Source organism: Silurus aristotelis (assembly GCF_946808225.1).
Source record: "Silurus aristotelis genome assembly, chromosome: 21".
Classification (NCBI taxonomy): domain Eukaryota; kingdom Metazoa; phylum Chordata; class Actinopteri; order Siluriformes; family Siluridae; genus Silurus; species Silurus aristotelis.
In genome coordinates this window covers 10,006,293-10,020,370 of record NC_139594.1, presented here as the reverse complement: position 1 = coordinate 10,020,370, position 14,078 = coordinate 10,006,293, and the positions used below count along the sequence as shown (strand labels likewise).

General features: G+C 41.5%; 1 protein-coding gene across 1 annotated transcript in view; it reads right to left on the bottom strand.

Annotated features, from left to right (window-relative positions):
• ext1b (exostosin glycosyltransferase 1b) overlaps positions 1–8,836 on the bottom strand; it is a 71,712-nt gene extending 62,876 nt beyond the window's left edge. Inside the window, exon 1 of the mRNA XM_083524055.1 lies at positions 6,829–8,836. Coding sequence (XP_083380181.1) covers positions 6,829–7,778 — 950 coding nt within the window. The 5' untranslated portion in view covers positions 7,779–8,836. The remainder of the gene's footprint in view (positions 1–6,828) is intronic.
• Positions 8,837–14,078: the final 5,242 nt, after the last annotated feature.

Below are 14,078 nucleotides of genomic sequence, written 5' to 3'. Positions count from 1 at the left end.
ATGAACACCAAAGATTGAGGGGGAAAAATTACTTTGGGCCCACTATGCAAACCCCACCACTATACAGTCCCACCAAAAATCTTTCTACCCTTCTACCAACCATTGCTCAGACACTGAACCATTAAACGGGGCGTAATCTGAAAAATGAGGATCAGTGGAATTGCTGTCCAGGGCTCAAAAGCAAAACGAAATCAAAATTTAGTCTCTGGCTGGGAGATAAGCAAAAGAAGCTCTGAAGGGTATGTGGGAAATTCAGGCAGGAGGGGAGGGCTGTAATAGCTTCTCTTTGAGCTTTGAAAGACAAGGTGGGTGCTGGGATTGAGAAACGAGGGGGGCATGGTGTCAACAAGGCACAGGCTCTAAAAGAATCTGAGCAAACTTTGGCACAAAGGAGGCCCTCAGTGCCTGGGGGGAAAAAGAGAGAGAGAGAGAAAAAAAGAGAGAGAGAGGGGGACACATTTCTCAGAAGAGGAAGTCAAATCAAGTCATAAAATAGCACAAGCCACTTGATTAGCCAGGACTTGAACAAAATGCTCTTTTATTTATTTCTTTCTTTTAACACAGACAGCCCCCTCCCCAGCTTACACAAATATACCCTCGCATTCTTCGGTCAATAATACTTTTGAAATGCACTGTATGCTCCAAAATGCTCCAGCAGTACACTGATTCTATTATTTTTGCAGTCTGCAAGTTGAGAAACTGACAGTAATGGACAGAGCTCCTAAAGGGTGATGAATGGTAGTGAAGCGGACGTTGAAAAACGGCCCTTTGGGCTGTTTACAATGCTCCCCACCTTCGCTTCAGAGTAAGGCAGACATGGAGTCTTGTCCCCGCTTGATTTGCTTCACAGAGTTCATGCAATAGAAAGCTAAGTTGAGCCTGATTTAAGTGACATCTAAAAGCTGTGAGAAAAAAATACATGTTGGAAATAGGAACAGTGTGATGAGGCGTTCGAGCAATGCCTCGTTCGAATCCCAAAACCAACTCCAGCCAATCAACTAGCAAAACAAAAAAGCTAGCACACATAAAGAGAGCAAATATGGAGCGCTGTTTACTTTCTACATCCTATATCCCTCAGCCCTCATAATCCCACAAAATCCATCAAACACTAAGCACCTCTTAAGCAAAGAAAATAACATGTACGGCTTCCTGACATCAGCAACGAGAAAGAGGCTTGTTTAGGTGAAACCTGGAATCCTTGTTTACAATTTGGAGAAAACCCGAACCAGCACAAAAAGATCTGTCAGGACCAAATAGAGGCCAGAATTCGACTACTTAATGTCACTGCAACACTGGTCGGATTCACACGATTCTTCTTCTTCTATTAAACTAAAACTATTAATAGGTTATTACTATTTTATTGAGTATTAAATGGATGTAAGGAGAAACATGCTCACTCTCATAAGGCTATGATTCATGATTCCCAAGCACAGCTAAATAAATAAACAAGCACTCAGGAAATTAGACTGGTAAAATGGCTTTTGAAAGTATTATCTCTCCGAGGTGTAATGAAATATTGTGACAAGTTGCAGCGCAATACCCTTTATGATGAAAATTGTGATGTGCATTGTGAAAATATGCGACCCATTAAAATTAATAATACATCAAATGCAAACTGCACTGTCTGAACACCAGACGTTCCAAACTGCAGAACCCATCAAGTTAAAATATATAAATGGCATGCTGGTCATGTGATCCCGTTCTCTCAGATTGAGGCTGCGAGATCTGCACTTGTGAAGTTATAACAGAACAACGACTCTTTAATAGGCAAAGACTGTCATTTTAACTGACTTTGGAGCTTCATTTCTGCTAATGGGCTCCTTAGGTTTCAATTATTTATTACGTCCCAATGTCGGACACTTTGTAAACAAATACACCAGAGAAATAATTCCGAATCGGATGTTATCAAACGTCATAATTAACAATGTTAAACCATCATTTGGAGCATTTTTTAGTATTTTGATTTGTACATGTATTGGATTAAGAAAAGAAGCCTTTTCAAACATTGTTCAAGTAGAATTTAAAATATTTTAAAATCAAACTAGTTCTGTGCAGTCATCATAAATCTCATCAAATCGTGACCGGAATGTAAATACCTCTTTCCTCCGTTTACTTGACTGGAGTATTTGACCAACAGTATTTTGGTGAGCCTGCGGTCCTCTTGACACATGCCTTTCAAGTAACATGGCACAAACAATTTCCACACAAATGTCCTTACGAGTCCTTTGATCTCAAAGACACAGCAAGGAAATTCTCCTCTCAGAAGAGTCCTCAATTGGGAGCTAATCAACAGTCTGGCATTGTAAAGGACTTTTCAAAGGGAAAAGCCAATTGCCTGCCTGCCACTTGCTTCAGAATGACTTTTACCACTTTATATTCCACATATGAGCATCAAGGGGTACGTGGCAGGCAACGAAAACGAAAAAAGGCACTTTAATAAAGTCTTCTAAACCTTGTAAACTTAACTGCTGCTCCTTATGGTGGACAGTGTTTCAATACGCTAGCAGTCAGTCAAATCCAGCCATGCCTATAGGAGACAGAGGTCTGAATTTCGCTGGCTGCAGATAGTTCTTTTTTTGTCATCTCAAAGAGTCATATTTAATAAGCAAAAGGCAACATCCGGCTAACTTGGTAGAAACCTAGTAAGTAGAGAAACATGCATTCCAAGACACAATGATGACTGCTTTTCTAAAAAGAACACTTCAGGCTTTCCCTCAGACTCAAACGACTATTATGTGCTCACAAGATGCTTTTCTCATAGAGTCTTCAGCTTCATACTGAAAGCTATGCAGTGCATACCTGACATAGCTGGGATATAATTTTACATAATTTCCAAATTCCACCAGGAAACGGGGGGAATAAAATGCGTGTTTTATAATAGCAACAATTAACGGTGAGGAATAATGAATACGTTCCAAAGCAGAGCAGTGAGATTCATGTATGACGTTACAATTTAGCATCTTGTGCAGTTCACATTCAGCACTGTGGTAAAATAAACACCAAAAGTTGGTCATATTTCTGAAAAATTCTGAACTTGTTCAAGGTGCGGTTACATCGATACCAATTAGCGTCAGAGAATCGGTCCAGTACCTCAACAAGCAGTTACCGGATAGGTTGGGTGGGATTAAGGAAATAAAACTGTGATCTTACAAATTATATTTCTGCAGACATCGAGCACTTTGAGTCAGGGATTTTGTCCTCATCATTTCTGCCTCAGGGGAATGTCAACAGGATAATCCCCTTGAATGTGGATGAGCACGAGACAGAACGCACACAAACATCACAACGAGGGCTAGTGCCAGCTATTCAAACACAAACGCGCAATATGATAAAGTATACAGAATGAGATCTTGTGTATGCCTCGATCTGTCTAGAGAAATCTATTGAAGTGATTTATAAATACTTATCATTTATAGGACTAAAGTGAAGCTACACTTGTACATACTCTCTCACACACACACACACATACTCTCTCTCTCTCCCTCTCCCTCTCTCCCTCTTTCTCTCTCTCATACAGACACAATTAAAAAAAGATACATTGATTAAGATAAAGCAGTCACACCACATTATACACAGAAATATATAATCAACCATCAGTAATTAAGCAAAACACTATTTGGGCTATTTAGCTCCACATTAGCATTTACACACACACACACACACACACACTATTTATTAATGCAATAACCATGCAGAAACAAATAACAGAAGCAGTGGGGGACTGTGCCTCTGGTACACACTGAATTTTGACAAATCTTCACGAACATTCTTGTTAATCTCGGTACAATCCACACTGTCCTAAAAGCACAAGTAACCACAGAGTGCTTTTATTTTTATTCATGATCAAAAGACTGGCATAAAATGAGCTTGTAAAAGAATAATAAAACACACACCCATGGCTCCCTACACACAAAGGGAAAGATGGCAATTCTAAAACAAAGTGTGCAGAGTAGGGAATCGAGAACAGAGCACTCCACCAAATAATTCTTGCAAATTAACATCAAACATGGCCATGGGCAACTGATACTCAAACACTTTCTCTTCCTCTTCACAAGATGATCAGAAGGAATTTTAACTTGCCTTGTCAGAAGTGGTTGACATGACAAAGCGTGATCGAAATGCACCATAAGGTGGGGGTGGGGGTGAGGAGGCTAGCTAACCAGAGCTATACGATAGTCATACTCGACTGGCCGGAAGCACCACCACTGAACCAGCAGAGGAGAACAACTATGGTTAACTTTAACCTAGTTAACTATTAAACAGCTTTTTCCAAGTTCATTTTCTTGGACCTCTACACTACAAATATCAGTCCACGTCTGCACAATGATTCACTTTCCAGGAAACGTGATCTGTTGAGCTGAAGAAAATGGTTTCAAGAGAAAGATGGAACGAGCAGCCAGATTGAATATCCAGCATGGACGAAGGATTTATAATCATTTCCTCCATCTGTAGCTGCTCAATTTGACAACATCCACAAATCACATTGAGATGGTTAGGATTTCGGCGCTTTTCTGAGCTTAGGAAGTGGCCAATGTGAGCCTTTGAATGATCTGAATGATTCCATTGTTTACTAATGCATGGCACTGGAGACCTACTGCAGCTTGGTAAATGGAGGGATTTGGCCTCCAGCACCAGATTTCTACAACATGTGTGGTAGACACACAGCTGGACCACCAATACATCAAAATAAGCAGGGCAGAGGTTGATCTGAATTGTAGCCTGCCTAGCGATAGTGGGACGCAAAAGATAATGGAGTCGAAGCATTGCTTAAACCATTACAACTCTGGTCATGGAAAAAGTCTGAGATTGATCGCAATTCTCAGAAGGCCTAAGTGCCAGCGGTGCTTTGTGTTTTGGAGGAAGTACCAACTGGCAGCTACACCATGCTGGATTCACCACTGAAACCACTGAGTGACATAATGCATGTAATACTCGAGGTTATTTGTAGTAGTGTGCAGCATACTGTTCGAAATGAGACACTGGGAAAACAGTCAGCTGGTCAAAATGTTGGGACAGTTCTCACTGTAGATGAGCCAACTCCGACTTTAGCCCTTATACTAAGGTTGTGTGTGAAATTGTGTACCAGCTCCAAACACCTGAAACCACAAACCGAATAGATGAGGGGTTTAACGTCGGCAGGTGGATTTATATTGGGTTGAATGTGCAGCGCATTAATTAAGAACACAGTCAAATGAAAGCATCGGAAGGATGAAAGTCATAAATAATTCGCTAATTTCATCAACTCCACCAGTTTCCCTTCACCAGACCCCCACAAAAAAATATATAAAGCAGCAGTAAAAACATGCAAAACCATATCAGACGCTGCATTTCTGCTTGGATCAGCTTGCTCATGTTCCCACCAGCTGTTCCCTACACACATATGCAGACGCACACACACCAATTAACATCAGTGTGTCCTGCTGAGCAGCACCTCTGCAGTGCCATGGGAGGTAAGGTTTTGATGCCAAAAATATCCCTGCACATTAGTGCCATGGCTAAGCACAAGTGGGAGGACGAGCAGCAACCTAGCCCAGGTGCGATGACACACTCGGCATGAAGTGAGAGAACTCTGGAGCATGATTCCGGTGATGAATATGAACTATGAACTCGGTACGGATTTAATACATGTTCAGCATTCGCTGGCTTTTAACAAACACCAGGTTTGTGAATAAAGCGGCTCAACATGCAGAAAGCACAAAAAAAAAATGAATATTTCCGGACACTCACTCTGACAGCAGGCCACATTAAACCTGCTAAAAACAACACGTGCTTACATTCCTAACTGCAGCAAATGTTTATCAGAATAATGGCACAATTTGTTTCACAGTTATGAAGGCTTTATAAGTTTTTGGGTGCACTGTATTAAAAAAGGGAGAGTAAATACCAGTTCTCCCTCCATAAGATATTAACATTGCTCATTTCTCAAGTTAATGAAACATGTCCAAGCATATCCAACTTTAGTTGCCGCATCAGGAGCCGGGAGAAGAGAGTGAAATATGAGAAGAGAAATTCCTTCAGTGGAAAGACGTAAAAAAGTGGCCGGCGGAATGAGTAAGAGACCAAGGGTCCTTAAAGGACCTACTCTAGGCATTCAAGGATTATTTCCCACCACGTCAATAGGCACTAAAAGTGAATTCGAATGCGTTGAAACGCTCGCACTTTTACAGCTCTGTTCGAATACTGCTCGCCTTGAGATTTTAAACAAGATGTAATGTGCAGTGTACCGTTGCTTTCACTTGCTAATGGATGTTTATTCAATAAGCTTTGGAAAGAATGTGTGATAAAATGGGTTCTACCAAACCACAGAATGTGTTAATTACAGAAACAGTTCCAGCTGTTTTGATCTGCAAGGTGTCCCTATAATTAACACTTTGGACAAAATGTTTCATACTCAGGTGATGGTATATTCAGATGCTGAGAAGAACGTATTGAACGCTTCTCATGGCTGAACCAGGAAGCTTTTAAAAGGCTGCGATGGACATGCGATTACGTGCGTTAACTCCAGATGTGTTAATAACCAGATTGGAAGACGTGAAGAGGATGTATTGCTAATAAAGTGTGAATTGGAAAAAAGTGTTAATTTCCCCTATGTAATAAAACTTTTGAAACACCCTGAATTCCTAGTAGACCTTCAAAATAACTTAAATGTGTAATGTGTCAAAGGACGAAGATGAAACCCACCACCACCACCACCACCAACCCCTCAGGCCCTGGACTAAATTCTTAACATTTTTAGAAGCTTGCACAGGCCCACAGGAAAGCGATGGGAATGTGTAACCATCCCAGGGTTCCATCCTGCATTGGGACAAGTCACCATCCACCACTTACTTGTCATACTCCGCGTTGTCCCGATCACACCGGGCATCCTTGTGCTTCTGCCAGTCTTTTCCGTGTTTACATGTGGTCAGAAGAACCACATCTTCTGCATTATGAACATGATACAAAGCGTTCCGGGTGTCTGAGCCAATCCCAGTGAGATATCGCTTGCCCTTGAACACAAGCATGTACTTCCGAAAAGGTGGGATAGTGTTGTATTTGAGGAAGCCCCTCTCACCACCAGTTTTTGGGTGCTCCTTGGGGAAAAGCGGGATGGACACGTCAAAACGTGGCCGAAAGGTCTCAGTGCTGATGCTGGCCTTGGCTAACATGGCCTGGCCAATGTCAAACCCCAGGTCCTCCGTGTAGTCTGGCCAGGTGCCCGAATACAAGTTGAAGATCAGGTGGTTTCTGCCGTCGTTCCACAGCGGCAAACTCTGAACCTTGGCTCGGAGGTTGTGCACATAATGCGGGGAGAGCTGGTCCCGGTCCAAGGTGTCCAAGCTGAGCACGAAGACACACGCCTGCGCGGGGTCGGACGTGTAAAATCGGGACGTCTCGATCGTAGCCAAAATGTTCTGGTAGCTCTCGGAGATCTTCTCGCCTTTCTGCTGCGGGTACACGTAGACCTTGAAGCCGTTCCAGCGACACAGCGAGAAGTCGAAGCACGAGTCCATGCGGCAGCGTTTGCCTTTATACACGCTGGCGTGCACGTCCCGCTTCTGCCGGGGAGACGTGTGGATGTTGTACTCATCCGTGTCGCTTTGGTCCCGCGGGCTGAACGAGTTTAAAGGGTCGGAGAAGTGCGGCCACGGCTGCTCGGAGCGGCGGTGGCCGTGGCGGCTGCTGCGCTCATGCCGGGTCTTTCCACCCGGGGACACCGGGACTCCCGCGAAGTAGAAGAGCAGGAGCAGGAAGGCGCCGGTGAGCAGCGAAACCAGGTAGCGCTTTTTGGCCTGCATGGGTCCTGAGAGCCGGGGCCCTGCGAACGTCTGCGAACAAATCTCGAAGTTTGGCGGCTCTCACCGCCTGCAGCTACTGCCACGCCGCTCCGCCATCTTCCAGCCTCCCAGGATTCCCGAGCCGCCTGAGCTTCCCTCTGCTTCGGATACCGATCCCGTGCCGAGCCGCTGATCCAGCGCATGTGGGCGACTTTACCGGCTATTCCCGCACTCTCCCACAGCTGAGCAGAAGGAGCATTTCAGCGCGCCACATATCCGAGTGGGCTGTAAACAAACCTGCTGAGCGGCTTTACTTCTACCATCCAAAAAAACCCACACCAGATTTACACGGACCTCAAGTCGCTATCTCTGAACTTCCATCAGAGGCTCGCAGCGCACTCGGTTACCTTTAATCCCAGAAGATAATGATCAGGATGATAATGGTGATAATGGTAAAGTCCACTCACACACTAGAAGAGAATTATTTTCCCACCTGGATGATCCCAGTTTAGCGCTCCGATCACTTATTAATTCCTTCACATACTGGGAAAACCGGAGGTCACTTCATTCTGAGCGCACGATTCTCTCATTCTACTCATTCCTGTCTTTTCTTCCGACAATCAGGCGCAAGAAGTAAATCCTTCCATGAGATCTCCAGCACGGAGGCAGAGGGAAATGCAATAAATAAATCAAAACACTTTGCGCCTTGTATCGCTGCCTGTTTTCTCTGTTTCTCGGGAAATATGCCGTGAAAACCCGAGCTGCTCAGTCCCGTGTTCCTAATCACCATTTGCTCACTTGTTCCGATTGTTACTCTCTTACATTCCAATCCCGACACGACGGCGGCTTTACGTTACGTCCCATCGCGCTGCATGGTGCGCTCTCATTGGATGGACCGTGTGACCACCGGAAGAGGCGGAGCTTTTGCGCACACCCATTCATTACCGGAGTGCATACAGTGTAATAGACGAGCTACGTAAAGTGCGTAAGGCACATTAAACAGTTTACATGCCCTAAGCTTAATATAACAACAAAACTAGAGCTGAACCAGAATGTGGACGAAAACGAAAATAAATTTAAAAAAATCACGTCATATTTATTCACTATTTCACATCATATATGAAATAGTCCCTAGAAGGTCATGGGTTCTAATCCCAGCACCAACCAGCTGCCATTATTGGGCCCTTGCGCAAGGCTCTTAAGCCTTAACTGCTCAACTTGTATGAATGAGATAACCACAAGTCGCTCTGGATAAGAGTGTCTGCCAAATGCTGTAAATATAAATAGAATCCCAGGTTACCTCACCTTCACCCTGCTTTTGCTTTACGGAGGTATAACAATACATCACGGTTATTCATAATTTGACCTTTCACACTACATTCCTGCGCTTTGGCTTAACATTCCGATTTGTCTGCACATTTGTGGTGACACTAACCACCGCTGATCTGATTGTAACTAAAAAATAATACTGTCTCCTCTTGATCTGTTTTCTATCAACATTCGACTGTTTTTTTCCCCCTTAAATGTTTAAACCACAATACGGCTGGTTTCTGTGACTGTACCAAGCAAATTATATAAAATACATGTCGTTAATTTTCTTAATTGTAGGTCTGTTGCTAATCATATGGTCATAACATTTTAACACCGCACAATGCGCACCAGAATGTTGGTGGTAAAATGGAAAAAGAGATGCTAACCCACCTTCAGAACTGGATCTCATCACCCTGAATAAAAATGTCATTTCTAAATTTCAAGTATGAAACATCCTACCCTGGGGTTAAAAGCAAGCATAAAAGCACAGTAACCCGAGGCTACATGCAGGTAAAAAGCCACAGGATGTCAAAAAAGTCTTCCTACATAGGATAATATTTTTGTGTTTAGCAAAAATGTCTTTTTAGTGCTAAACCTTGTTGACAAAAAAAAGGATTGAAATCATTCTCACAGCTGGATTGGGAAAGTGTCGCTTGGTTGCAATAGACTATAATGGGGAATATGGCAAGCATGTCATGCATGACACTGCTGGAAAAATTCTTAATGAGTTGAAAAAGTCTGGAGGTGTTTTGGAACAAACAAAATGCGAACCTCCCCAAACATCCACTGATAAAGGCACAACTGCCATGATGATTTCATAAGTAGTCCCCTATGGACTACCTGAAGGAGACTTTGAGGACATTCTGTGCAGTATATATCACTTTACAGAAAGATAAAACATAAAAAACAGCAACCATGATACACGATATTGCTCAAACACTTTATCCTGTTTATTACCCTGGTTTGGAAGTTCATCGCAGAACAACACGCACACGTATTTACACCTAGGGGTGAATTAGCATTGCTAAGCCACCTACATACATGTTTTTCGAGAGGATGTGAGAGGAAAACCGAGAAAAAAATCATGTGAATTTCACAGTAACTCAAACTCAGGATCAAACTGGAGACCCTGGAGCTGTGAGATGGCAACACTACCCGCTGTGCCATCTGCCTTGTGCATTTAAATGATGTTTTCCGAAAATAAATGATTGTATTTCATCATTCACGTATAAGTGAACATTTGTTTTTTTACAAAAGTCTAACAGTTGCTTGTGATGTTGGCCTACATTGGATTTGGTCAGTATGAAGAGAGTCCTGGCAATGCACACGGTACTAATTGAAATCGACTCTATACTTAATTGAATAAAAACGTTTATTTCTTCATAAATAGTTCAGATGAGTTCTTTGCATTGCTCCCTTACTAGCTGCTGCTCATTTACACCACAGCCACCCTGCTGGCTGGAGTTGGCCATTAAATGTCATTATAATGACTTAATAATGATCATTATCAATCATACCTAACCACAGCTTTCAAATCTGCTCAAGATTTCTTTATTTTTTACAAGTGGGGGACAGTAACTGATTAAACCATAGCAGCTTGATGTTGTTAGAAAGGCGGATTACCTACAGAACTTGCTTTTGTTCCCTGTTGCAGATAAGCGTCCCTGTGCTAAAGCACTTCCTTTTCCACACACAGCGTCTCAACCAGCGATAAAAACCCTCAAATTCAGGCCGCTGTAAACAAATACTCTTGTCTGAAGGAGGTACATCATGGGTGCAGAGAGTTCTAAGATCAGGGAGAGACAAAACAACCTTTGAGAGTCCTCTAGCAGACCCTGATTCACAGCCTGATAAGGCCACATGAGATGATGTAACACGTTGCATTCCCAGAGAATCCTGGGTGCAGTGATACAGAGCAGGTACAGGAGAGAACACGGTGAGACAATCCCACAGCCTAAACACACCCTTATGGGAAAACCTCAACAAACGGATACATTAACAGAGGAATTCAACAGGAGAGGTTGTGGATTTATGGGTAGGGCTAAGGAGTAAGATCCTTTTTGAATTTCTTTTTATAAATGAGTGTTTATTCAGATTTTTTGCCCCACAACAATGCAGATTTTTATAAGCCAACTAAGAAATGAAAGTGGAGTCAAGTGCAAAAGTTAACACCCCCTTAGGAGAAAATGAAGACAAATCAACACTTATAGCAATTGTTATGTTTTACAAATACCTTTATTAAATTATATGTATACACACACACACACACACACACAGATATATACGTGTATATATATATATATATATATATATATATATATATATATATATATATATATATATATATATATATATATATATATATATACATGGCAGAAATTCGAAATTTCGGCATCCCTGGCATCCCAAAATATTTGTTACTGTAAATAGTTATATTTGAATAAAACATGATCTCCAAGCGATTTTAGTGTAATATTCTTTTGTTTTGTATAATTTTGGCAAGGGGGCACCATACAGACACTTGGGCATCCCAAGACACTTTGATCAGCCTGTTAAAGCTACAACTAATTCACAGTCATCATTAGGAAATGCCCAGTGATGTAAAAGCTTTGCCTCCTCAAATATATCTAATAATCAGAAGCCACCGGCTCCTGTAAGCAGCTGCCTAGCAATCTGAAGATTTTAAATAATTATTGCCCACAAAGCAGGAGAACGTTATAAGAAGATAGCTAAGTGGTTTCAGGTAGCCGTTTTATCAGTTCATAATGTGATTAAGGAATAGCAGTTAAAAGGAACGGTGGAGGGCAAGTTGACTTCTGGAAGATAGAGAGACCTGTTTTCTTGACATTTGTGACCTCTTGCCATTAGTTTTTTTTTTTATTTGTTAGAGAACATACACTCAAAGATCATGCTTTCTACAAATCCAGTTTGTAGAGCTAGATTGTCATTTCAAGACATTACATGGTTTCCTAAGAATTACTCTGTCATCTTATGTCCTGGATTAAAGATTCAAGTAAATTTACACAGTGCCCGTGTAAAGTATTTGCTGCCTAATATATCCCACCCACTAACAGGTGCCATGCTGAAGAGAAAATCAGTGTTATTCACTCACCAGTCATAATGTTAAAATGTCATAATGTTATGCCTGGTCGGTGTATATGATCATTGTTATTTGTTGGATTATTTGTATTTTGGTCCTGGTATATATTAATATCTATATCACAAAGCATGCCTTTAAAACACTGTTATAATATCTTGAGACTACATAGAAGAATTTCATTTTTCATTTTGTCCTCTGTTCAAGTTGGCGAATACTAATTCTTCTCATAACACTGTATCTATTTCCAGCTTCCAACAGATAAGATGTTCAGAGTCTGCTCACTCCAGAGAAGCGAGCTCAGATGTTACAGGGCCTGAGGCATTTAGGGAATCGAACCACTACTCCGTGACTAATGCTGGCATGGTCACTGAGTAGGAGTGTAGTGTGAAGTTCTACTCCTCTTTTTTAACGCTCCCCAATGTCCTCTGAGCAAATGAATCTTTAAAAGACAGAAGCAGAAAGAAAGCTTTCACAGCCTGAGTGAGGGTGTGGGGTGGCTTGATACCTCCTTCTTTATTTATTTATTTAAGTGACCTTTCCATCGAGAGAAATCCAGCTCTCTGCAACATGAAGGTTTCAATTCTGGAAGCCGTAGAAGGGGAGGGCGATGGAGAAAAGGCGATGAGAGAGATTTCACCAATGCAAAAAGAAAGAAAAACACAAGACTTCAGGGAGACAGAGGCAGTAAATGAAGCGGAAAGGGTTAGATGTGCTGATAGGTTTTTGTCCTCATTAAAAAAAGCAGAGCTCTTGACTTCTGCACCCGTTCATTTGTATTCTGACACAATTCATTCGGTACAGATTTGGACTGGGGAATTGGAGTATAGTTTAGAGGTGAAGTGAGACTTTCTTAGCTAAACGCTTGCAAAAGACCCTTTACATTTGACATACATAGCCGGGTGATTAAAACAAGTCTAGGGACTTGACAATGCTGAAAACACTGCATATTTTTTTAGAGGAATCAGAAATATACAGTTATTTAACTGCATCATGGAATAAGTCTAACACAACATATACAACATTTAGAAAGTCATACAGTGTACATTATTTTAGTGAGTCATGTAATAATACTGATCCTTACAAACAGATTATTGTGTTATATGAGACAAGAACTGCTATATATATATATATATATATATATATATATATATATATATATATATATATATATATATATATATATATATATATACAAATGTTTGTGTTCACCTGACCATAAGATCGGTATGTGCTTTTTGAACATCCCATTCCACATTTAATCCCTATTTGCTGTTATAATAACCTCCACTCTTCTGGGAAAATGTTCCACTAGATTTTGGAGTGCTTGTGGGGATTTGTGATCATTCTGCCTCAAGGGTGTTAGTAAATTCAGGTACTGATAAGTTCCTGCGCTCTATAGCAGGCCACTTAAGATATTCCACTCCAGCCCATGTAAATCATATCTTCATATCTTCATCTTCTTTGTGCACAGGAGAATTGTCATGATGGAACAGGTTTGGGTCTCATAGTTCAAGTGAAACAATTTTACCACATTTTACCAAAAACATCTTATAAAACTATGTGCCTCCAACTTTGTAGTAAGAGTTTGTGGAGGAACCACATGTGGCTGAAAAAAAACCCCAGGTGTCCCAGTACTTTAGTCCATGTATTGTACTTTCTTTTGAGAGTTTTTGTTTGTTAATAATTAGCACGACTAGACAAAAACATGGCAGTTCAAAAGAAACAGAGGAGTGTGAAGTTAATACATTACACGTATGAACATCAAACACTCAATCACACTCAATCACACACACACACACACACTCAATCACACACACACACACACACACACACACACACACACACACACACACACACACACACACACACACACACACACACACACACACACTTGTGCCTCTCTTTCATGA